Raw genomic sequence first — 24,502 nt, forward strand, 5'->3', positions numbered from 1 at the left:
TTCGGCCTTTTGAGCCTTTTTACAACACAATGAATATTTTCCTTTTTCTTGAATGACTCCACCTTCTTCCCGCTCCTCGGGGCATCAGTGCCTAAATTAGTCTAGTAAAAGCAGAACAAGCTTGATCGTCGGCCTAAATTTGTCAACTGACGTGTCTTTCTAGATTACAGTCAATGCATTTATGCAGCAAGCATCAGAACACAAGAAAAATGCTAGCTAATGAACGTAACAAATCCATACAGCCACAGGTATGCATGAAGTTCAACAGGATAAATCCAAAAGAACAAGTAACAAGGTCGAAGGCGTAGGTACTTTCGGAAATAAACAGGAGTCATAGGACAAAAGATTCTCAGTCTCTCTCTGACTCGCTCGAGACTGTATCAGCAAAGAAACTCTATTGGAGATATCGCTGATATCTCATCATCGGCCAGCGACAGGCTATGGGTGGGGAGTATATCGAGCTGCTCAGAAGCTCATGAGATCTAGAATTACGGAATATATTAGCAATGCTTGCAGATCAATCAGGAAACGATGAAGACATACCTCTTCCGAAAAGAGCTCTCTTGGCCCAGTCCATGGCCAACATACACCTCGTGCGGAAGCTCACGCTCTCGGCGAAGTAGATACTACGCCAGAGGTACATGGCAATGACACCACCGCTGAAGCTCATACCACCAAAGTCGAAAATGGCAGCGTTACTGATGTACGCTAAGCTTCCAAGATGTCTGTAACGGAAGGCCTTGTAGACGGCCTCGTCGAGGTCACCATAGTCGATCTCGTTGGCCTTGAGACCAGGAAGAGCGGCGGCAATCTTGGTAAGCTTGCGGCCGAGGTAGACACCCTGCTGGTTGGCACGCTGGGCGGTGGCAGGCAGGGAAGTGAGCTTGGTGTCGATCTGATGCAGGAGCTCGGACAATTCGCCGTAGTCGAGTGTACCGGAGTGGTCCTTGTCGTACTGTTCGAAGAGTAGGTCCAGGCGGCGGAGATGGTTAGTGGCTTGAGGGAAGCGTTTCTTTACTCGGTTGGCAACTTCTGTCCATTCGGAGAAGGTGAGGTGGACCTTCTCGGGATCGCGACCCTTTTCCCAGGCGATGGTGCGGAGAAACCGGATAATGTTGTCTGCCACGTTATTCTGAACTGTCGAGCAGTCACCAATGGCGTAGACGTCACCTAGGGGAGCACCAATCAGACGGAGGTGAGAGTCCGTCTCAAGGGCATGCTTATTGTTCTGACCCTCCAGCTTCTTGGAGAGGGTTTCGCAGATTTCAGCTCGGGCTACATCGTGTTAGTTATTGCAAGCCATGGAGGTAGTTTAATGCATGATGGTAGTGCACTTACCCACGCCAGTGGACCACAGGCAGAATGCGGTTGGGATCTCCTTGACAATGGTCTTGCCGTCTTCGACCTGACTGAAAAGGACCCGGTCACTGCGAACTTCCTTGACACGGGCGTTGGTCAACACCTCGACACCATCACGAGTGAATCGACCCTAGGAAACAATGTTAGAAAGGCTATCAGAAAGTCTCTGGCGTATAGAAAGCATACCTCAGCATACTGGGAGAGTGCCTCATCGTACGTGTTCAAGATGTGGGTTCGGCTCTGGATGATGTGGACAGAGATCTCATTGCGGACAATGCGAGGGAAAGAGAGGAGCAAGTCTTCATTGAGAAGATCGAACAGCTCAGCAGCAAATTCAACACCGGTTGGACCACCACCACAAATGACAAAGGAAAGCAGGCGTCTGCGCTCTTCATCGGTGGTGGTAGGAAGACAGGCCTGCTCCATGTTTTCCAAGACCTTGTTCTTGATGCGACGAGCATCGTCAATTGTCTTCAGGAAGTTACAATTCTCGAGGCCCTTGACACCATGCGGGTTCGTCACACAGCCTAGATATGATAAGGTTAGTACTTTTGCGATGAACACTGTTTGTTCTCGAGATAACTCACCGACACCAATAACAAGCTTGTCGTAGGGAAGATAGAAATTCTTTCTAACCCCATCATTGTCAACCTGAGAAACCTCCACCAACTTTGCAGAGAAGTCGACATCAGTAGCCGATGCCTTGAGGAAGTGCCCATTGACCCGATCAATGATGCGCCGAACGGGCTCCACCAGCGAACGAAGACCCAGGGTGCCTACAGTAGCAGAGGGCAGCATAGGAGTAAACAAGAAATAGTTGGTCGGGGAAACGACAGTAACGTGGTAATCTGCAGGGTTCAAGTTCTTTAGGAGCGCAATACTACCCCAACCCGTGCCCAGGATGACCAGACGCGGCTTGTCCTTCTGCTCTAGCATTGTTTCCGAGTCATAGTCACCAACAAGGTAATCGGCAATAGGCAAGTTCTTCGGGCCTCCAATCCGAGGATTGAGCGCCAACTCCGAAACAGGGATGTCGGCTGCAGTTGACGTTTCGCGATATGTACTAGCATCATAGATAAAGAACGCGAGTACCATAGCACCACCAGAGACGATCACAAAGCCACACCACGTAAAAACTTTGTACATAGCGCCCACGATGGCCGATCTCCGTGCAGACCCCAGCTTGGCTGCGAGTTCAGACTTGTATCGGATTGGCACCGAGACCGTCGGTACCTGTGCCAAGGCGCGCCATTGGGGGGCTGGTCGGCGACGAGGGGTGTGTATCGAGCGGGATAGCGACAGTCGGGGAGCCGAGAATGCCTTTGAGACACGGATTCGAGCTGGTATTGACCCCATTGCTTTCAGTGCGGTGCCCTCCACACGGTTCCGGAGCATCGCGTTCAGCATTGTCAGACAAGAAGGGAAGCGTGGGAAGTGATTAGCGAGGGTAAACAGAGACGAAGCAGCTCATGGCCCGTCTCTGTGCTCTGAATGAATGAGCGACCTGGCAAATACCTAGAACTAAAAGCTCAATAAAATAAATTGAGAAACCTACCAAGACAAGGATGTGATGCTACAGCGACGTCATCTAGTAGGGAGTCACGTGCCAGGTCGGGAAGCCGGCATCCAGAATCAGGTCTCATACGACAAGCCGAGCTCCCGTTCTATATTCACCGACCACTTTTTATAGAAGACGCCACCTTCATATTGTGCCAATTGAATTGAATCCTTGGGTTTCTATTATATACTCTTAACTAAGGATATCGGGATATCACGCCAAGCTCAGGCTATGTATGAAAGCAAGTAAGGGTATCCACCCACCCCATTCCGGTCGAAGGTAGAGAAAGTACACAAAGAAACGCCACTCCTTGTGGAATTCACCATGACCAGAGGAAAATAAATAAACGCCGACCTCGCTTGACATGCAAATAAAAAAGAATCCTGTATGATGATGTGGATAAGGCACGCGAATTAATCCCAAGCAAGTTCGTCGTCCGGCTCACTAGATTTCTTTCTTCCGGTGGAACCCTTGCGGCTCTTGGGCCGCTTGTTGAGATTCGAGCTAGAGACGGAGTTCTTGCGCTTCATGGGCCGAGAGCCGGTCAGGGCAGTTCCCGTGTCGTCTTCTCCAATGGCGTCGAGACTATCCCCTTCTGCGTCCTCGTCTGCATCCACCCTGAACTCATCGTCGATGGAGAGCAAGGTTGCAAACTCGCGGCACTTGTGGTGCATCGATTCTTCGCTGTCTAGAGCGGTCATATTCCTGGCGATAGCTTCCCAGACCTTATCGCCGGTCACTCCATGCACCTTGGTTGCGGTTTTGTTGAGATCCTTTGCGGCAGGTTTGCCGTTAGTCTTGCTATGGGCATTCAGTCCGTAAACACGGCGAAGGTATGTTCGAGCTTCCCAAAGCATTGACAATGACGCGGCTGCAGTCGCCAGTAATCTCAAGGTTGCAGGATTGGTTGGTCGCGGCATGAATGTCGACGGCTGCATCTCAGGCGCAAATCCTGGCATCATTCCGTTTGAGCTATCTAACTGGGGCGCGCCAATCGGGGCAGGAGAGATCTCGGTCTCGATAGCGTGTGCAACGATGGTGCCCGTTGAGGAAACGATGCGTTCAATGCACGAAATGGTTGGCACAAGTTCAGCCAATTGGCCGTATTCGAAAAATGCCAGGTTCTGTGATATGAAACGTGACAGCAAGAGGTGCTGCGGGGGGTTTCCAGTCACATCAAGCTTCTTCAGTTCGAAGTTGACCTTGGCGCAAAGGTTTGAGAGGAATTTCTTTTGGTACCGACTGTTGCTGATTTTGACAATCTCGAATAACGGTGCAAGCTTCGAAATGTAAGGTCGGTGCCGAGCCCCATTCGAATCGCCAACAATATCACGCTGGTAATAGAATGCCTCTTGCACAGCTCGCATGTATTCCCGCTCAAACATGGTTTCATACTGCTGGTGCTGCGCCTTGTGAGTATCAAACGCAACTTTCGCGATATCAGACACCGTCGACGTCTCCAGGGAAACAAGAACACCCGCGCACTGCTTCGGATGCACCAACCCTTGTCGATTGATGCTTGCAATAAGTTGAATGGCAGTCAAAGAGTAAGTATCCTGGCGCGATTGTGCCACCTGTATCATGTTGGAGAGGAAGTGCTGGGCAATCAAAGCAGCGGCACCGTCATTGTCACTGGCTCTCAGAGAACCGCCCAATCGAGTTGTATCTTCCTGGCCAGCGGTGTCTGCGGTTGGAATGACAGCTTTTTCAGACTTGCCTTCGTGGATAGCAAAGAAAGCTGCAAATGATTTGAGCACAAGGTTTTGCAAATTTGGAGCATCTTCCTTGAAAGTTTGAGCAAAGGTCTGCCGGGTACACTCTCGGCCAAATTGGCCAGGCCATGATTGGCAGATAGATCCTAGGCTTTCGAGAGCGTTAACTCTAAGTTCCAAGGGCTGAGCTTTTGTAGAAAAAGGGATGATGAGATCAACCATCAACCCTGCCACCGATTTACCAGACCATGTCGGAAAGTCGTTCTTGAAATGCGATGCAAACTTGTCAAGGTCGCAATGGCCCCCAACACAGCCTGCAATGCGGATATAACTAGTGGCACGGTTCAGATCCGCAGCATACCCACTCGAGGAAAGATCCATATCCTTGTACCGCTTCAGAGGTCTCAGCAATGAGAGTGTCAACTTTACCAGTCGAATGGTGTTTAGTAGAACACCGTTGATGGTCCACAAACAGCCCATGACTTCATTGAGCTCACCACGAGGAAGCTTGGCGATGATTTTGAAGAGATCATTTTGTACTTCCTTCAGGAGAGTGTTGTGTGACGAGGATAAATACGGAAGAATGCAACGATAAATAACCACAACTGATCGGAATATGAAAAGATCATCTGTGGTAGAAAGATTTCCGATATAGGGGTGGAGAGCTTCCAACTGATCTGGGCTGAATAGCTTTGCGTTTGCCTTGGCGAAAACAGTGATTGTCTGTAAAAGAGCTTGTTGGGACTCTTTGCTGGAATCTGATTCTTCTACAAGTTTCTGGAACATGGTAGCAACCATAGCCTTGCAAACTTTGAAGTTCAATGCAGTGGACTTGGATTTATCTGAAAGCACAGCTTGTAAGCAGATGCTAAGAGAATCAAGTGCAGTGTCACTGCGTTCGGCTAGGCCGACAATGAGGGCCACTTGTTCGCCAAGAGCAATCTTGAGTTTCGGGCCATCAGATGAATCAATGGAGTCGTGGAATGGAACAAGCCATATTTCCTCGAAGGTTTGTCGGGCCAACGATGCCACGCTCTCTTCAGTGTCACCTGTACGTTGAAGAAAGCTGTCGAGGATGACTAGTTTCAATTCCCGCCGAGATGTTTTGTGGTATAGGTCTTTCAACAGCCCAATGCAGCGTTTCCGGACACCAGCCGTAGTATCCGCTGCACAGGCGAGAATGCTTCGACAACCTTCTTCTTCGAGCTTGGGCTTCAAGGCAATACATTGCCCGATCAATTGAAGGGCAGAGTCTCGGACCATGGGCGAGGCATCTGTGGTACATCGCAAAATCACGCGCAGGACAGAAGCATCTCGATCAAGAAGGTTCGGGTCTTTCTCGAGCATGTAGATAACACTTTTCAGACTGCGGCTGCGCACCTTGGCCGAATCACCGGTGAAAGAGTTCAAGAGAACTTTGAGAATAGTGTCAAAGGCTTTTCCAAAGCCTGAGTTCAAGACTGTCAGAATGTAGGCGAATTTCCCATGGGCATTGGTAATGTTATCAAATTCCTTATGGGTCTCCAGCCAGCGAGGGTCTGAAAAGGATCTCGTCAAAAGAACAATCAAGTCATAGGTCACATCATCATGTGCCATTTCCTCCTGGTCCTCGGAGTTGTAGTAAAGAGTGCAAACAGTTTTGGCCCATTGAGCCAAGTAGTAGCCTCGTGCGCTAATCAGTTGCCAGTTATCGGAATTTTTGTCCTGCAAAAGGTGTTCGAGTGCCATTCTATATGGACCAGTCGGCACAATGAGATCTTGCGGGTGCAATGCTCGGGAATTGAATTCCTCAAATTGTTGTTTGAGATAGTCGGTGAGTTCTGAATCGGAATCTTCCAGCGCTGGGAGCATGTGCTGAGCGGTTGCTATCAGGTCTGAAATGGCAGATCCCATCCAGCCCAGGAGCTCAAGTGCCATGCTCTTGGCAGTCGCTGGACTCTTGTCTTGATCAGCGAGGCCAACCATGTGAGATGCCAAGATCCGGAGAAGTAATTCTGCAGCCGGCCAGTCAGCAGATCCAAGTACGTTGATCAGGTCCTGAGTGAAAAGATCGAGAATGTTCCTGTATGGTTGATCACCGGTCTTCGTTGAGTTCATAGCTCGCTGAACGATGAACTTCACGATGTATTGTGCAGAGCGCATGGCGTTGTCATAAAGTCTGTTGGCTTTGGTTGCGAGGCGTTCCAACGACTCGTCCGACTCGTCGTCATCTGACTCATTTTTCGTGTTATCTTCACCATCGCCCATGAGCTCGTCATGGTCATCGTCAGTTTGAGTCTTGACCTGGCGTTTGGTCTTTGGTCGCGAGGGCGTTTCCAACGCCGTTGTCTGAACAAGCTGCAAAACAAGTGCGGTAAGAAGTTGAATGTTCTTTCCGTCTGCAACCTTAAATTGCCTTGCGTTTTGGCGTGTGGTCGGAAGTTTCTCCAATGAGACCAGGATCTCATCCAGAATGAAGGGTCGTTGTTCGGGATATTTGGAAAACACCTTCGCAAGCACCTCCATCGCACCGCGTCTTGCGGGTTCGTATTTTTGATGGCCCAAAGCAGAGTCCTTGTCATTGTGGGCGTTTTCCACGAAGATTAATTTGGAGGCGAAGAACTCAGCGGCCGTGATCGTGCCTTCGGAGACATCAATTCGAGACAGAAAGTCTGCAAAGAGGGTTAAGACCTTCTTGCTCTGATAAACAAGGCTTCCTATGATCCGCTTTTGGGTTGAGAAGAAGTGGAAGTGTTGGCCATCTTTGCCACCAGGACGTGATTCCACTGCAGGAATGATGCAGTGGTCAAAGACTTGATTGAGAACGTTCGGAATGGCCTCGATGAGATCTTCAGGGCAGAGGTCGCGCTCCGTCTGGCGTCCAGACATCGTCTGCAACAACGTGCCGATTGCAAGAAGTGCATTGAATACGTCTTCGACCTTCCCCAGCCATTCCTGAGATTCAATCTCACTTGACGTATCATTCAAGCTCAAATCAGGTTTTTGTGCAGCAATGATGGGCTTTTCGCACAATTTTTGGATTCGATTGAGATAATCAGATGGTATGTCCTGGAGTCGGTCGAATCCCGCGACTTTTCGAATGACTTTCTGGAGGCGACTGTGGGCATCTGAAGACAGCACCTCTCCTTGCACCTCCAATGATCTTGTTTGCACGAATAAGGGATTTGGATCGTCGATATTCGTGTGGGTTGAAGTATTAGATTCCATTTGGTCTTCTGCTTCGAAAACTTCGTGGAGGAAGTCTTGCAGGTTTAGCAGAGCTGCATCTGCCTCCGCTTTTTGGTCTTTCATTCGCACCGCCGCCGTTGCGTCTTCACCTTCTGTCTTCGATTTGGACTTTTTCGCACTCATCTGACCATTATAAGGGGGTAAGGGTTTGGCTGGGATAACCACGGATACTTGGCTTGAAGATGGAGCACGTGTTGGCTCAGAGGAGGCTGAGACCGATTTGTTCGTAAGATGAGCACGCTGGTTCAAGGAAGCAGCTGTCTTCGGAGTGGAGTCTTTATTCTCGAGATTGGTCGTTGGTGATGCTTCGGGATCTGAGATCGAACTGTCAATTGGTCAAGTCCAGACAGCTGTACTGGGCTAGATCTTACATCTAAATGCAATGTCGGTAGAATCGAGCATCATCCGGGCAAAAGAGCCTAGACTGCTGCGACCAGAAAGAGCTCCATCGGGTGCGTTTGGTCGTAACTGTTGACTGCGAGCGGGGGCACGGGGGAGCTTGAACTTGCTTGAGGATGATGAGCGAGAGACGGTTTTAGAGATACGAAGGATTCTCACAATTCTGTCAATTCATTTCCATCCAGCAACTGTTGTAGGTATTCCCGGGACGTCTCTAAACGACTGGATTCATCCTGTCCGGACTGTATCTCCGCATCCAATCCGCCCAACGTCTTACGGCCTTCTTGTAGTACGTGGTTGATCGAGGTGGTATTTGAGGGTCGCCCAACGTCAGGGTGAATGATACAGTCTGCGCGAAAAGGCCATCGGTTAGTTGGCTGCCATTGAGGGAAAGGATTTGAGTAGACAGACCGAGACCAAATACAGGCGCGCTGGACATGGACGAGTACTTTAATGCCTCGTCTACGGACAGTGGCCGCGGCTGATTCTGGAGGTGCATGTTGGATCTGTAGGCCTGCGTCTGGTCATAGCCGTTGATAACCACCTGGACGGCCGGGCGTCCATTCTGGTCCATGGTCGCGGTTAGGTCAAAAGAGGTAGGCGCTGGTCATAAGAAGGTTGACATGCTCCTGAGAGAGACATGTCAGATAGCACACACTCCTTATGACATTCCTGGGTCATTCAAACATAAATAAAATTGAAAAATTGAGATAGCTGTTCTAGCTACGGTCGAGAGCGTTCACGAATTCCGTATGGGTGACGGCACATCTACTGCCACGCGTGACCGCCTGCCAGAGGCTCGTGCACCCAAAAAAAAGTTGCATGTTCAGTCGTTGCGCTTAAGGCCTGTCTAGTTCGTCACTTTGCTCTTTTTCTTTTTATTACTGCATATTTTGGACTGCTTTTCCTTGCTTTTATCAGCATGTCTGTCATTGGTTCTTTGATTTTCTGCACAGATTGCGGTAATCTCCTACGAGAGTCTACCGGCAATGCGGATGCGATTCTTCACTGTGATGTCTGCGGCACTCGGAACAAAGGTGAGTAGATTGTACTTCCAATCTGGAACTTGTGTCTAACCTCAATTTACAGATACAATTCCCCAAACTACCGTTTCCGAGTCCAAGCCTTCCGCATTCCCATCAGCACTGAGAGCCAAACGATCGGCAGTCCAGACCCTGTCAGCAGCAGACCGCATGACCGAAGCTATCATCGAGCGTGATTGTCCTGAGTGTGGGCGGAAGGAGATGTTCTGGACTACAGTGCAGCTGCGCAGTGCTGATGAAGGAAGTACTGTGTTCTACAGATGTGTCTGCGGTTTCAAGTATGCCAACCCACTTCGAATCCTCTCAATATTTTTCGGCTAATACTGACTGACTCAACAGGGAAACTTCAAACAACTAGTTTGGATAATTTTCGGATTGTACAAACGATGTGGAAATTGGTCTATTTTTGGAGAAAGGCTGTATAACTAGCGGGACAAGAGTATTAAAGTCACGACGTCACGAAACAATTTTTTGGCATATCCATCATGCAGTCGCAACGGGCTCAGCACTTCCTGGCACCAGCGCATATTCAATCTCGCCATTCTTCTCAAACTCTGCCATATCAAGAGCCACAATGACACTATCTCTGACGACCTGATCGGGGTCATTCAAGAACTTTTTCAAGGTCTCCTCCACACCCTCTTCCTCGCCAAGGCTGCCCAGGGCCTCCGCCGCTTCGTGTCGCACCATACCAGCCTCTGACAGGTCGCTCAGCGAGGCTGTGAGACTGGGGATGGAGGCGGGGTGGCAGAGTTGTCCGAAGACAAAGGCAACTTCGTGACGGAAGAGGGCAGAGGGGTCCTTGAGGCCCTTGGCGAGCGCATTGACAGCATCAACTGCGGTGGGGAGGTCTGGGGGCGAGGCAAGGTCACGCAGACCGAACATCGCACGGTATCTTTGGAACAGGGGAAGCTTGGTGTCAAGCAGTGTTTTTTCCAGGTCAGGGATGTTGGGTTCGCTGGTCTCCAAGGGCATGGGAGGAGCAGGGTCGATAGATGTGAAGTCACTGTAGATCCAAGATGATAATGTCAGCAATATCTTCGCAATATGCAGGATGACGCGCAAATCGTACCTAGGCTTTAATTTCTCGGCCTTCCGCTCCTCGGAGTTCTCCCACAGAATGCGGTCGACGGCGATGTCGCAAGTCTCCCGGATGATGTCCAATTCATTTTCATCATCTCTAAGCTTCTTGAGGATGTCCAAGCTGTCCTCGTAGCCGAGAGCGCCCAGCGCCTCTGCGGCCTCGTGACGGCACATCGCATCCTCCTCGGCATCCTTTACCACATGCTGCAAGTATGCGACAGAGCCGGTGTTCTTAGTTTGACCGAGGCAGTAAGCAAGCTCGTGCTTAAGCAAAGCTGAGGGCGAGGAGAAGCCAGCGGCAATTGCTTCGATGGCGGGGAGGGTCTGCTCGGTGGGAGGCTGCAGGCACGCCAGGTGCTTGAGGGAGAAAAGAGCACGGAATCGGCGCGCAAGCGGCTCAGATTCAGAGACAAGAACCTTGCGGAGGGTAGGGACGGTGGTATCTGTTTCGGCGGCCATTTCGAAGGTGTGGTGAACAAGGAGGGTCTGAGGTGGAAATGAAAAGTTGTTAATCTTTTTGATCTTATCAATTTTTAGAGTGGGGGGTGGCGGGGCCGATTTAGGCTTTAGCTGCGCATACTTTTTTGCTCGTACGTTCCTGTTCTCCTTGCTCCCGGTGGCATGCTTATGTGCCAATTACACTTTTGGTTAGATTGAGGGGTGCTGGTTTTGAAATATTCTGGATTGCCGTTCGAGAGCTCCGTTGTTTGCAGATATATATTTTGGTCACGTTTCCGCAGATCCGCAGTAGCAACAAATCTAAATATATCTCACTTCCATAAGATATTGAATAGAATTCTAATAGGATATATTTCAATACAAGAGAAGTATCTACACTATTACTGAACATACGTTATGTGTCATTCGAGACCGAGACTGTAAGCCCAGAGAGAGCCCAAGGCACAACCGCCCTAAATCTATAGATCGAGCTTGCCCTAATCAATGACCATTGCAGTGTCAAAGCATCTATGATGGCACCGCGTACCTAGATACCCCTAATGATGTAATAAATCCAGCACTCCTGTATATTGAACAATATCGGATGTTTGGTCCTCGAGCAACTCGCCCCGGTGTGTTCGACAGCACGATCAGAGCCCAGAAGACTGGCATAGGGCCGGTCAGAAGCTTTAGGCACCTCATTCCATGCTCACAGTACAGTAAACGAGCCATCATTAGCAGTCAGTTGAGAGCGAACTCTATCGATGGATTTGTATCTCGAGTGTCTTATTGCTCTATAACCCCGTGGTCTTGATATGCTTGATTAAGTTTGAATTAGACAGAAAGTGCCATACCATAGCTGACTAGCATATAGATAGCGGGTAACTAACAAGGGAACAATCATCTAAATCAGATAAACGCAGCCCTCAATAGCATACTGGATTTCAATATCGGAATGAGTGACGGTATACACGCAAACAACAACAAGCACAACCTCGCCCCGCCACCTCCAAAAAACAAATACCGGCATCGAAGTCATTTTATAGAAGAAGTGACTTCACCCCTTCGTCTCTCTTCTCCTTGCCCACCTCTAGCTTTCTAATCGAAACGTCGTTTGATAAGGTCGGGTTCTGTGCTTTGAAATTGAAAAGCTTGAAATTGAATTCAATAGAGAAAACTGACAAATATGTACATTATACAGCACGAAGGTCAAATCATTTGGTCTTGATGTGCTTGATCTTCTTGGGTTCGTGAAGGAAGTTGTTGGCATAGGCCTTGGGCACGAAACGGCGCTCGTTTGGCTCCTGGACAAAGTATTCGTAGCCCTGCTTCTGGGCAAAAGCAATGGCGTCTTCCTTGGACTTGAACTTGATGTTGGTTCCCTGCATTCCGTCGGCGGACGATTGCCAGCCCATGAGAGGGTTCTCCCAGCGGTGACCCCGCTGCAAGATATCCCAATCCATGCGCCAATGGTGCTGGTGCCAGGTACCAGACTGAGTTGCGGCCTTTGTGGGGCGGTAGATGCTGTTGTTAGAGTTAGTATGTGAGAGCTTGGTAATGTGGTTCGATATTTGTAGAACATACCGCACAGTACGGGCCTGGAGATCGGTAGGGGCCCCGGAGAGAACGGCGGCGGGGAGGGAGTCACCCGGCTCGCTGCCATCCATGACACGCTTGGGCACCGGAGAGAATTGCCTGGATTGACGCCAAAAGGTTAGTGGAAGGATCTGCGACGGAGCCAAAAGGGGATGTCGTACGAGGTGCCGTGGTCGATGGTGGCCTCATAATCTGGCTGGTGACGGGCCATAGCCTCGGAGGGACTCTCCTTGTTGATCAAAGAGCTGCCGGAGTGAGTCGTGGTGGGAGCCTCCGACGGGGTGGTCTTCACGGAAGGAACGCCCTTGGCGCCATTGGAGACGAAGCGCGCATTGACAGGGGCAGCAATTCTGCTAGCGCGAAGGGTAGCGGCACCCCCAATTCTAAAAAGCGACATTATGTCTTCTTGGATGTGGGGAATGGTCGTTGCCAAAGAGGGAAGCACTTGAAGGTGTGGTTTGCCTTCAATTCGCAAGTCACGACACCACCGAATATGGTTTAGCGGGTCTTGGCCTTCCGACCACCCGCAGGGCTCGGTTTGTTCCTCCTTCCTCCTCCATCAGCTTTCTTTGGTTCACTTGCGCTGCAAATCAATGTAAGTCCACGACTTTCCGCCTTCCGAATACTCACTGAGAGTTCCTTTATTCTGTGCGACCAATTTCTGACACCCTTCAGCCCGGACAAGATGAGCTACATCGCCCGCCGAGGTCTCTCGACCTTGATCCCCCCCAAGGTAAGGACACCCTCATTGATGACTATTTGGGCCATACACCTCGGCAAATGATGCTAATTGTTATTCTAGGTCGCCTCCCCCAACGTGAGTTACCCATCCGCTGTCATCGTTGACTTTGCGCACCCCGTCCGCACCCGTCCCGCCCCGAAGTCGTTTTCGTGCGAGCCATCGACATCGTTCAATCCCAATCTTTTCCCGCCTTCATAACTGACATTTTTAAGGCTATCGGTGCCGCCCAGGATGCCGCCCGCATGGAGCGCGTTGTGAACTTCTACGCTGGCCTTCCTCGTGGCCCTGCCCCTACCGCCAAGCCCACCGGTCTCATCGGCCGCTACCAGGCCCGCTACTTCAGCGGCAAGAACGCCTCCGGTGTCCGTACGTACTATCCAAGCGTCACTTGATATTCGCATAAATACTGATCGGCACAGCTCTTGTCCACGCCATTGGTGGTATCCTGATCCTGGGTTACAGCATGGAGTACTACTTCCACCTGCGTAAGCTCTCCCACTCGCCTATATATACTCTCTATCTATGAGTCCTGACTTATATCTGACTTTCTTCACAACAGGCCACCACAAGAACCACCCCCACTAAGCTTTCCCCTTTGATCCAACCCATGGAGGACTGATGTATATACTGGATCCTCAGTTTCAGTGCAAGGGAATGTCTTGGTTTTAGCGAGAACCTTAGAATCTCACTGTGTTTCAATATTTGATTTACAACGCTTTGTTCTGTCGTAGTTCTAGAGGTAGAGTATTAAATCCGGTGAAACGTAGCTGGCGGGCCCTTTCTTCACTTTTCGTTAAAACGGGGTGCAGCCTCATGCTGAAAGTATTATCTCTTACGCACCTTCTGCAGGCAACGATATCAAACGATTCAAACCTCCGATTAGTCGCAAATAGGGCCGACGAGGTCAAGCAAGGTGTGTGGGCAGATACACCTCATAACTTTCGGCCGGGCCACGCTAACCGAAAACAGCGACCCTCAGCTTCAACCCGAGTTGACACTTGAATCTTGTATCATCCTCCCTATTCTTGTACCATCAACCCTCCTTACCCAGAAAGTCGCCCTCTTCGACCTCCTCCCGTCTCTGGGACTTCCTTGCGCTGCGGATTCTCATAACGCACGCGCCTTCCGATTCCGCCGTACTCTCCACCGACTTGACACGGCTACCCTATCAGCCCTCGAAGATTGTTGGCCGACTTATATCTGGTTGTAGAATCCCACTTCTTCAGGGTGCAACCAGTCGAGCTAGCAGTGCAACCGTGGCGATCCTTGATATCTGACGATAGGTATGTCTTCTTGGGACACCCGCATGGCCGATCGGCAGCTGCCTTTTAAGCCCCCCGGGACCCATGTTCTCATCGCCAAGAACGCTTTGCTAATTTTATCGCAATTGTTGCTTTGAATAGATTCGAGTATTGTTATGGCAGAGCAGAGCAGCCGCGATGTGGTAGATCAGACCCTGTCGGGCGGCGAGCCCTCGCCTTCCGACGTTCCTGCGAACACCAACGACAATCTATCTGCTGGAGGGGACGCAGGGAAGACCGAACATATCGCAATGAACACCGCTACATCAAACAATTCACGCTTGCGTGACCAGCAGAACCACGAGACGACCGACATGCTTGATTCACAAGGGGAACGGACTGGAAGCGACAAAGATGCTGTGGGCTCTGCGACGGTGAGCTTTGCTGTTAGAAATACCTCGAGGCGATTACTGACTTGGGCGCAGGATAATAGCAAACAGGGCGCCGGAGTTGTTGCGACAAGGGTCCTTGAACTAAACGGAATTGCATCAGCATCGGATGGCGGCGATGATACAGCGTCACAAGGTGGTTCAGAATCTGATGCGAGTCGAACGGATAGCAGAAACCATGCGCGAAGTGGCTCTGTCAAAAAGCCAGGGTCATTTAAGCCTGTTTCCTTCGCCAAGTTCTCAGTACCCAAAGTTGCGGGAGCTCCAACACCTCCTAAGGTACCAGAGAAAGGTATGTTCTTTGTCAAGGATTGTCTCATGACTATCACTGACCTGTTTAGTGCCCTCAGCTTCAACTACACCACTCGGTACCCCGCAGCCAAGCTCTCGACCACGACTTGTCGCAAAGACTACCGCCGGGATGCGTGATTCGTTTTCAAAGACTGGAGCAGGCGGAGCCAATACTGGTGGATCGGGGCCTGATCCCAACCAGGTCTGGAACAAAAATCGGCGTATGTTCTTTCTCGACCGAGCGGGAGACACTTGAGCTGACGTTGATATCTGTATAGCTGTCCAGCCCCCTCCACCGAAGCATTTGACCGACGAAGAGTTGAAGCAGCAATACGGTATTCATATGACTTCGCGTATCCAAGAAGATGGCGCCGTAAGCTCTGAAGCGAAATGGGCGGATATCGATGACGACGAAGATGATTGGGCCCCCGAGACGATCGAGTGGACAGATGGAACGAAGGTCACTCTTACTCACACTGACCCTCCACCAGCTCCCAATCAGCCAGAGCCCAAGGAGTTGCCATCTGCAGAACAACCGCCTGCCACGAAAGAGCCTACTAAGTTTGCACCGAAGCCAACCACCTCAATCGGGCCAAACCCCACCATTCTCAAATTGGGGGCAAATGCTGAACGTCAGGCAAGAACTGCAAGTGCTTCGTCTAAGGGGCCAAATGACAAAGCCCCATCGAGCTCCACAAGCCCAGCACCACCCTCCAAGTCGCCATGGGCCACCTTACCACCCGTCGAAAGAGTTTCTCCAGTCAGTACTCCGATGCAGGCTCCTCCCCACCAGCCGCGTGTGCCTATGGGCCATTCTCACGGTCCAAGGGACGAGGGATATCACGGCCAATTGCCACCAAAGGAGATTGCAGCGGACGATTTCAACCGCACATGGAAAGATACCCAGTCAGGTGCTCCTCGGGAGCTTTACAATTCTCGATCTGGCCGGTACGAGCCAGTGGCAGACACCCGGAGACCATCTTGGCGTCCTGACCAGCATCCTCGAGCTCCTGCTGTATTGCAGAGAGCGAATGAGCACCCAGGCGGGCCCGCCGAGCCATCTGCTGCATTCCAAACGCACAGATCTAGCCACCAGGATGGTCCGGGTTGGGGTCGTCGTCGAACATCGTCAAATGTGAGCGGTGGAAGCGGAGGGTATGGTCGTAGAATGTCTTTTGGCCGACCTGATGCACCCCCGAGATTTAACGATGCTCGAAGAGGCTCGCAGGTGAATGGAATGGGAGATCCAGCCTTAATTGATCGGGAGCAGCCCCACGGCAAAGATGAGATGCTCCCATACGGGCCCAACGGGACAGCACGTTCAGTTGTTGATGTAGGTGACTCTCCCGTGGAGGCACAGGTACCGGTTCCTCAAGCACCTCAGGAGGATGCTGTTGCCATGCAAGAGCGTATCATGAAGGAGAAGCGTCTAGAGGCGCGGCAGCGCAGAATCGAGCAAGAGGAGAAGGAGGATGCGGCTAAAAAGGAGAGGATAAGACAGCGACTCGAAGCGATGGGTCCTGCGCCAGAGAAGAAGATTCCGGAAAATCGCAACTCTTATTCTCACACTCACCACCAACCTCTTCCTCTTCACCATCCTCCCCCACCATCCCCCTCTCAACTTCCTCATCACCTTGCCCCCACCATATCTTCTCCTCCGAAGCCCCCAGTCCCTGAGCCATCCGGCGAACCCAAGCAGTATGGTATGATGAAAGTGCATCATCCAGATTCTGTCAAGAAACTTGTGGCTTCGCATGATCGTGATCGGACTTCTGAGAAACATCATCCCCGACGCGTCCCGTCACCCAACCAACAGAAGCGTGACCCTCCCTCTGCACCTGGAGCTCAAGATCAAACCGAGCCTCAGTCCCCGGCTCAGAACAAAGCTGACACGAAACCTGAAGAGCAGCACGGTCCCCAGTGGCGTGCCAATCTGAACGTTTCTCACTCACCTTGGTCTACAAACCCTACCATTGGGGTGAATCCTCCTTCTGTCAACAATCCATGGAAACCTTTGGGAAGTGACCGCACTCTCACTCTCGGCAACGGTATTTTCGATCAACCCTTGGGCTTTGCATCACGCGAAGTCCCTCTACGCAGTCAACTCGGGTTAGACCAAGCAACGATGCCCGCCCCGAACTTCGCTGGCCCTCAAGAGCCAAACGCTCCCACTCTTCCATCGCCTGAGACCAAACACCCCTCTCTTGACAAGATGACTCCTATTGGCCGCCCTCGTCCTATCGGACCCCCGAGCTCACAGCAGCAGAACCACGCAGCAGCTTTGAAGGCTTGGAACAATTTCCATGAGGTTGCCGCTAAACAAGAGGCCGAGAATGCCCGCAACTTTATGGCTCAATTTAAGGAAAAGCGCGAGAAGGGAATCACGAGGCCGATCATCCTCAACGAAACTTGGAATCAGGTTCGAGTTAACGAGGACGGCTCGCGCAAGGTCATTAAGACCACTGAGAGAACCCATTCCAATGTCAAGGATACTGCTGCACCATCAAACCCGCTGACCGAGCTTGATACTCCTGCGGATGGCCTTGTCACTACTGAGTCCAATGCACGTGCCGCGCCTACTCGCAGCTCGCGCTTTTTCCCTCACGCTACCGAACAGCAGAAGCGCCAAGTTTCTGAGAAGGAGCGCAGCCCTTCTCCCCCTCCACCGGAGGAAGTGTCTAGCCACCCAGTTTACTTTGGAGACTCGGAACGACCCCTTGTCCACTTGCCCACCCCGAAGCCTCCCAAGCCTGTTGTAAAGCTGCCCCCTAAGGCTACAGCTACAGCTGCTGCTACCGTCGCCGCTCCAGCTACCGCTGCCGCAGCCCCGTCTCCTCCTTCGTTCGCTTCCATGGCAGCAGCCCCACCACGAAAGGCTGCTCCCTCTGCTTCCTCCGCTTCGAATGCTGTCTCGTGGCAAGCCAAATTTGATGATCTCTTCGGCAAGAGCACGCCGCCTGACAGGAAGAGTGTCTTGGCTGTTACTTCTGCTTCCAAGGAGCCCCTCCCTGTTCACGTTTCCGGAGCCGCTGTCTCTTTGCCTCGGGTTGTTATCGATTTGCAGCCTGGAGATGGCGACCTCGCTGTCCGCCAGGTTGAAGAGCAAGATGAAATGTTTGAAGACCGCGAGCCAGGCTCTCTGCCTGCTGTTCGTGTGCCTCCTATGGCACCCCCCATGGCATGGGCCCCAGTGAAGCCCCGTTACAAGCACACAAAGCCGGTACAGGCTCAGAGTATTCGGGCCTTTCAAGTCGGAGCCAGTGACATCGACCAGCATGGGAATACTCGCGTCACCGTTTGTGTTCCTGGTGGCACGCCTACTCAACTCTCGCTTCCTAGGAAGGCTGGAACCCCTGCCCGTCACCGCAATTCCGCCAACCACAACAAACCTCGCAAGACCAATAACAAGTCCCGAGATGCTGCTGGCGGCGGTGCCAAGAAGTCCGGCCCTGCTCAAGGTTCTTCTCAAGGCCCATCTGGATCACGGTACCGAGCTTGGAGTCCTGAGCCCAAATAGGAGGACTCAGCGTTGCAATGGCACGCTTGACCCAGAGAATTTTCGGTGCTTCTTTTCACCTCTTGAGAGCTGTGTCATGTCCGTGCAGCAAGATTTGATCAGTCTTGCCCAGTTCAATGTCTTACAATCAGCAACAACTTCAAGTGATTGCCCACTTTGCTTTTGCTCAGAGTCGGCTTTTCATTCCATACCCTCACGTTTCTTCCGTGTTATGTACTTTCCCAATCCCCGATGCTCATCCCCAATTCTATTCAGGACTCCAGCCTTTAGAATCTCCACACCTCTCCGCGATGTGTGGATGCCTGGGCTGCTTATTCCGGATGTCCTGTGTACGTTACCCCCACTCGCTGTGAAGGCGTCTGCTTTTTGAACAAGCAGTTTTCCAGGTCCCAATTTCTGTTGCGAGCTAGTCGGTCGCTCAATAGTCTTGACGTGACTTTCCCAGCACTATCAATTCATCATTAAGCAAACTTCACGTGTTGTGCAAATTCGTAGCATTGCAATAAGCTAGATTCGTTGCTCTGTAGGTATTGTCCATTCTTCAGGCCGAGAGACCTGGTGTTGATTCTCTCCTCAACACGTCTGCCAACCCCAAGCAACATTCTCTGTTCCGAAATAACGTTGAAACTCCATGCCAATGTCCTGAAGTGCTAGGACGTTCCCTGTCTCATACGACCTGGAGGTTTCGCAAATTAAGGAATCCACTTGAAACAGCTGGCTGGCACTAGACACTGCCTTGATCAACTCCTGACGTTCTTCAAGCCCTCCAGTCCATCGTACACGAATACCTTTCACCGAAACACTGATATCCTCGTCGCCATGCTTGGAGGCAGATCACAACATCAAGGGCTTAGTAACAGCCAGTCAAAAGGAGCAGTCGAATAACCGAGGAATATCAACAATGGGTTAGGTGCTGTTGGATTTGCTCTTCGGGAATGGAACAAGATGCCTGCTTTGCATGGATGGGATACTGGCTTTCGATGCGACTACAGGAGGGGACAAGACTGCTGTATGGGACACGACCGACTCTATTACCATGCTGGCCAAGGAACCGTGAGGTTGCTCGACTTCTGAGGATGATACAATGCGAGACCAGGATCTTCGGTGTCGTTCTCGGCCTAGTATGAGATTCCTGGTCTCCTATACCGTGCTGTGACGGGTTGAGGTAATCCCGTAGGCTCAAGCCCTTCGTATTTATTGACTCAATAGACATAATGAAATGCACATAGAGATTTCTATTGTTCTTACACACAAATTTGAAAATCGCCCTTACGTTCGGTTTACGTTCGGTTTGACCGGGTTAGGGCTTGGATCCTATGCGGGATGGCTTCTTACATTAAGCGTTCCTCAACGCGTTTGAAATTACCTTCTTCATCTCCCTCCCCTCCCACTCAACATCCTCCTGGGCCTAAATCGAGGCTCAGACAATGTCGACGAGAAGGGGAAACTAGCTTTAGAAAGCGAGGAGGGTAAACAAAGACGCGAATTCAAAGTCGTTGATTTTTCCGCGAATCCACAATAATCTTTCAGGCATGTGTAGAAGGTAACAAGTAGAATAATGTACAAAACTGGAGAGAAATAGGTATCAACCGAAGAAACAAGACTCCATAAACACCGTTCTCTCAAAGTACGCCCACCCATCCGGACCCAGATCCCATGTCAAAACAACCGAATCTATCCAGACATGCTAGTACCGTCGTAGTGCTGTACCGCATGTCTGCAGCATGGTCATACCGGCGTTATAACGCCGCAACCCAAACCCGAGAACCCATTAGATAACCAGTCAGATAAACAACAACTCCCAGGAGATCAAAGTAACGGCAAACAAGACGAAGGTAGAAGCTCGCCTTACCAGTTCCAGGTCCGACTGGAAGCAGTGAAGACGGGAGGCTTCCACTGGAGACGAGAAGGGTCGATCTTGCGTGCGCCCTTAATCTCCTCCTTCTTGAGACGCTTGTTATGTTCCTGGACGACGTGGTCGGTTAGAACGATGACCCAGTTACCCTTCTGCAAAGCGAGTTAGCATTTTCATCCACATATAGCGTGTATAGCTGGACTCCAAACTTACGTGGTACCGGAGCATGTTGAACACAACCAATGTTTCGTGGACATCCTTCTCGGTCATGGATGTAAGCACAGCCAGCTCGTTCTCGCTCATTGTTTCCCGGTTTGGTTCGATGAGTAAATCTACTAGAGTCTCACGCCAGTACTGGCGATAACCGAGGAGACCCAGGTCACTGAGTGGTTTCTCGGGGGAGCCGAGCTTGCCTTCGCGCTTGCTGAGCTCGTAGCTGAAAGAGATGAGTAGACGACCGAAGCCGCGGCGTTGGTATTGGGGGAGTGTCATGATACACGCCAGGTTGTATCCTTCTGCAGAGTCTTTCTCTTTGGAGAAGTAACCGACGAGATGGCAGCCTGTCTCGTCGCGCGTGCACATGCAGTAGAAGAGGAATGGATCGACGTCGTAGTAGAGGGTCTTATGGTCGAGGAAGAGTTTACTCAGGAGACAGAGGTTGCGGCACCAGGTTCGCTGGCGGCGGCCGTCAACCTCGAAGAAGGAGATGTAGTCATCGCGGTAGATCTCGTTTCCGGGTGGGTGGACTAGGGTGCACTTGGCGCGATGTCGCTCGAAGGCACGTTTGTTGTCGAAGTAGCTGAGGCAGAACTCGTCGATGTAGACTAGATCCACGTCTGAGAAGGAATCCGGGTATGGGGAGAAATACCACGGCTCGACATCATACTTGCCCATTTGGAGTCGGGTCAAGTTTCGAACGCGATGAATTTCCGTCGGGTTTTGTGTCATACTACCGCTTGTGCGCAGACGCTCGATCTCTTCGCCACGGGTAATTACCTCTCCCGACGCCGTTTTGACTTCGTCTTCTTTGAGTGACAGGGTTTCCGCCGAGGCATCTGGCATCTCTGAATCCTCTGGATCTGTGGTCTTCGGCGTGCCGACTGTTGACACAGCCTCTGATGGGAATAGCGACGAATCACCGGGTGTCTCAACACCGAGGTTCTCTTTCCCTCCAGCCTTTGAGGGCCGCGACGCCTTTCCGACGTTCACATTCTTACCACCCAATGCATCGGGTGTCTGTGAGACATCACGACTATCGGCACGAGCACGTTTATTAGTGTTCTTGCTTGGCGCCTTGTTGGCAGCAGCAGTCTTCTTCTTGTCAGCCTTTTCAGGCTGGGGCCATTCAACCTCGTGCGTGAGATCAATACGCGAAGACGAAACCCATTCTGGAACACATGTTAGATCGAAACAAACACAGTGAGTGCACTGCTGCAGCACGACTTACCATCAAGACGCTTGTTGAAATCAACATAATGTACGCTGGGATCCATATCAGCACTGACTCGGAGCATAGACGAGAAAACAATTGCCAAACATACTAGAAAGAAGGGCCGTCCTTCCGCTGTCTGATTGACAGAATCTCAGCTTTGCGCAGCTCTCCATCCTATCAAAGTCAGTCAGTATTAGGGCTAGACAAATCATATTGTCCAGCGACCCCAGCCATCACGTGATGTGATCACCAGAATCTGCGCCACAGGGACAAAACCAACCTTCTGCACCATGGCCTTCACACCGATTCTATGACAGCAGTTAGCACTTGCGACCGAGTAAAGTACCCATGGGCACCCCGAGGACAATTTTTTCATGTATAAAAAGCGACATACCGGATAGTATTGAGGGTGGCGAAGCCCTTCTCGACAGGGTCGGGCGTCCCCGTCGCCTCCCCATGGGAATCTCGGACGCCCATCTTGATAGACTGGCAGTACGACCGAACGAAACAATGTCCGAGATGAAAACTGATGAAATGGCGTTGATAAGTGCTCACTTGGGTGATGCGCTCATGGGTTGTTACGGGAAAGGGAGGAATCCGGAGTTCGAGTTTAGCCGTTCCGCTTTTGGGAACAATGCATCATCAACTGCGACTATGGCAATTACAGGTATGATATGAGGTGTACAGATACTTTTTCGTCTGTCTACATAATGAAAAACCATGAAAGCAATGAAACACCGTCCCTTGTTTTTTGATCTGCTTCCCTTTTCCCATTCCATAGTGCCATGCGTGGCATGGTCTTTTTATGTGAAGCGATAAAAGAACAGTCCAAACCAACGCCAAGCGCCTTGCAGATAAATTAGAGATATGCAGAGAGTCCCGAGAAAGAAGCCAAAGACATGCATCGACGCAGTGGTGTGTTTCTTTCTTGTTACTCTTCGAACTTGCGTTTGACGCCGTTTGGATTCGGTGCCTGGGCTCTCCGTTGCCTGTCTGCATCTCCAGCAGCCATGTTGTTCGCGCGCTTTTTCCAGGCAGTCTTGATAACCGGCGCAAGACGGATGAGATCTTCTTCTGTGACGCGGTCCTCGATACTTTCAAGAACCTTCTCAACAGTAGATATGTGATTGGCATCGTTCTTGTCGTCACGGAGACGATGGAAGCGCCACCGCCCTTCTGAATCCTTAGCACACTCAACGATAGTGTTGTCTAATGGAACGCCCATAGCCTTGAGATCCTCCCATTCATTCGTATCAACGAACATCTCTCCAAAATGACGGTACTCGCCGGCGTTGAGCATGACAAACAAATGGAAGATTGGGATAGCATCATAGTCCACGTAGGGCTGAGTGATACCCTCAGACTCATCCTCGGTATCAGGCTCAAGCATCGGGAATTCAAGGCGCATACGGAAATCAATGGTATTCTCAGCTGGCGGCTTCCACTTAAGAATATGCTCGTCCGTCCCAATGCGGTACGGAGTACTGCGGCAAGTAAAAATGAGACCGTCGTTGCCGTGGATTTTCTTAACCTTTGGAATGATCTCGCGGAACATCATCTCAATACCGTAACTGAACTGCGTAGACTTGTCCTCGACAGCAAACGCGCGGTGTTGTTTCTCTTCTGGGAACTTGCGGTACATGGCATTGTATGGCCGGAGGACCTTTTCCTTGAAGTACGCCAGTCGCTTGTCCAAAGTCCGGTGCATTAGACTCTGCCCATCCAGCACAAGACAATCAAAGACCAGGTATTTCAGCTGTCGTGATCCATCTTCGTACGTGTCGTTGACGAGCTCGCCGTCGACTAGGGTGTCAACGTGGTATGACTGGAAAGTGTCGTCGTTCGGCAGCGGGAAATGCAGGCCCGGTACGAAGCGGTAGTCGTTCTTGCGATCAATCAGGTAGTGAATCTCCGGCGTGTCGGAGTCTGGATCCCCGCGCGCAAAGTACATCAGGCAGCGAATGCCGTCTGTCTTTTCGCACACGAAGTAGTCCTCGCGCTGCAATTCCTCCAGGTGTTTCGACGAGAAGCTGACTGGTTGTGCGCCGGGGAAGTTGAGATTGTTGCGCCCGAGGAGAGTCGCGACTTCGCGGCGGAATTGATCGGCCAGGTCATGCTCGGCTTTGATTCCTATGGAATCTAGGTCGGGAACAGCGTGGCTCATGGTGAAGGGTCGAGGGGTACGAGAGGCTGTAAATATCGGACGTAACTAGGCAAGGATGCCTAGTAGGCTTATGATTCCCTCAAAGAGTGAGAGGGGGGTCAGGTCGCGATCAATAAGACTCGGAGAGCTAGGTGGAGTGATAGCTGCAGAGGGCGCTCGCCCGCAATGGCGACGAGATAAACTGGGTGTTCCTCAGCTGGAAGCTGTGGGAAAAGCGAATAAAGAGGAATCTCAAAGGACCATGGCCTGGCTTGCGATTGTCACGACTCCAGGTTTCAAAGACAATGACTGATCGGCGAGCGGAATAGTGGTGGCCTGATGACTCAGGCCACAAATAACGTAATCTGAATAGCTTCAACTACTGCAGTTCTCTTGTCGTTCTATTGTCAAAAACT

At 51.1% G+C, this 24,502-nt stretch overlaps 8 protein-coding genes across 8 annotated transcripts; 2 read left to right on the top strand and 6 right to left on the bottom strand.

The window, feature by feature from the left end:
• Nucleotides 1-465: 465 nt before the first annotated feature.
• PENARI_c028G04527 (putative NADH-ubiquinone oxidoreductase 64 kDa subunit) lies at nucleotides 466-2,766 on the bottom strand (the record flags this gene model as incomplete). Its single annotated transcript, XM_022636192.1, has 5 exons — nucleotides 466-482; nucleotides 544-1,275; nucleotides 1,339-1,489; nucleotides 1,546-1,886; nucleotides 1,947-2,766. 5 exons carry the CDS (start codon nucleotides 2,764-2,766, stop codon nucleotides 466-468), a joined length of 2,061 nt encoding a protein of 686 aa, XP_022483954.1.
• A 564-nt stretch (nucleotides 2,767-3,330) lies between these two features.
• PENARI_c028G07708 (putative sister chromatid cohesion protein Mis4) lies at nucleotides 3,331-8,830 on the bottom strand (the record flags this gene model as incomplete). The annotated part of the gene is made up of 4 exons (XM_022636214.1): nucleotides 3,331-8,171; nucleotides 8,229-8,365; nucleotides 8,416-8,605; nucleotides 8,668-8,830. 4 exons carry the CDS (start codon nucleotides 8,828-8,830, stop codon nucleotides 3,331-3,333), a joined length of 5,331 nt encoding a protein of 1,776 aa, XP_022483929.1.
• Nucleotides 8,831-9,178: 348 nt separating this feature from the next.
• Nucleotides 9,179-9,657, top strand: PENARI_c028G08195 (DNA-directed RNA polymerase I core subunit RPA12; the record flags this gene model as incomplete). The annotated part of the gene is made up of 3 exons (XM_022636220.1): nucleotides 9,179-9,293; nucleotides 9,346-9,577; nucleotides 9,639-9,657. 3 exons carry the CDS (start codon nucleotides 9,179-9,181, stop codon nucleotides 9,655-9,657), a joined length of 366 nt encoding a protein of 121 aa, XP_022483919.1.
• Nucleotides 9,658-9,782: 125 nt separating this feature from the next.
• Nucleotides 9,783-10,841, bottom strand: PENARI_c028G02105 (deoxyhypusine monooxygenase; the record flags this gene model as incomplete). The annotated part of the gene is made up of 2 exons (XM_022636168.1): nucleotides 9,783-10,305; nucleotides 10,372-10,841. 2 exons carry the CDS (start codon nucleotides 10,839-10,841, stop codon nucleotides 9,783-9,785), a joined length of 993 nt encoding a protein of 330 aa, XP_022483896.1.
• Nucleotides 10,842-12,034: 1,193 nt separating this feature from the next.
• Nucleotides 12,035-12,813, bottom strand: PENARI_c028G12557 (ETC complex I subunit; the record flags this gene model as incomplete). Its single annotated transcript, XM_022636258.1, has 3 exons — nucleotides 12,035-12,344; nucleotides 12,405-12,515; nucleotides 12,578-12,813. The coding sequence occupies 3 exons, from the start codon at nucleotides 12,811-12,813 to the stop codon at nucleotides 12,035-12,037; spliced, it is 657 nt and encodes a 218-aa protein (XP_022483934.1).
• A 288-nt stretch (nucleotides 12,814-13,101) lies between these two features.
• Nucleotides 13,102-18,656, top strand: PENARI_c028G02769 (uncharacterized protein; the record flags this gene model as incomplete). Its single annotated transcript, XM_022636177.1, has 10 exons — nucleotides 13,102-13,149; nucleotides 13,219-13,233; nucleotides 13,371-13,524; nucleotides 13,578-13,643; nucleotides 14,042-14,075; nucleotides 14,128-14,342; nucleotides 14,562-14,833; nucleotides 14,885-15,140; nucleotides 15,190-15,360; nucleotides 15,418-18,656. The coding sequence occupies 10 exons, from the start codon at nucleotides 13,102-13,104 to the stop codon at nucleotides 18,654-18,656; spliced, it is 4,470 nt and encodes a 1,489-aa protein (XP_022483939.1).
• Nucleotides 18,657-20,504: 1,848 nt separating this feature from the next.
• Nucleotides 20,505-22,420, bottom strand: PENARI_c028G00534 (NuA4 histone acetyltransferase complex catalytic subunit ESA1; the record flags this gene model as incomplete). The annotated part of the gene is made up of 6 exons (XM_022636153.1): nucleotides 20,505-20,663; nucleotides 20,725-21,899; nucleotides 21,959-21,993; nucleotides 22,053-22,117; nucleotides 22,224-22,251; nucleotides 22,338-22,420. 6 exons carry the CDS (start codon nucleotides 22,418-22,420, stop codon nucleotides 20,505-20,507), a joined length of 1,545 nt encoding a protein of 514 aa, XP_022483927.1.
• A 454-nt stretch (nucleotides 22,421-22,874) lies between these two features.
• Nucleotides 22,875-24,107, bottom strand: PENARI_c028G09106 (mRNA guanylyltransferase; the record flags this gene model as incomplete). The annotated part of the gene is made up of 1 exon (XM_022636227.1): nucleotides 22,875-24,107. The coding sequence occupies one exon, from the start codon at nucleotides 24,105-24,107 to the stop codon at nucleotides 22,875-22,877; it is 1,233 nt and encodes a 410-aa protein (XP_022483951.1).
• Nucleotides 24,108-24,502: the final 395 nt, after the last annotated feature.

Source organism: Penicillium arizonense (assembly GCF_001773325.1).
Source record: "Penicillium arizonense strain CBS 141311 chromosome Unknown PENARI_contig028, whole genome shotgun sequence".
In the NCBI taxonomy this organism is placed as follows: Eukaryota; Fungi; Ascomycota; class Eurotiomycetes; order Eurotiales; family Aspergillaceae; genus Penicillium; species Penicillium arizonense.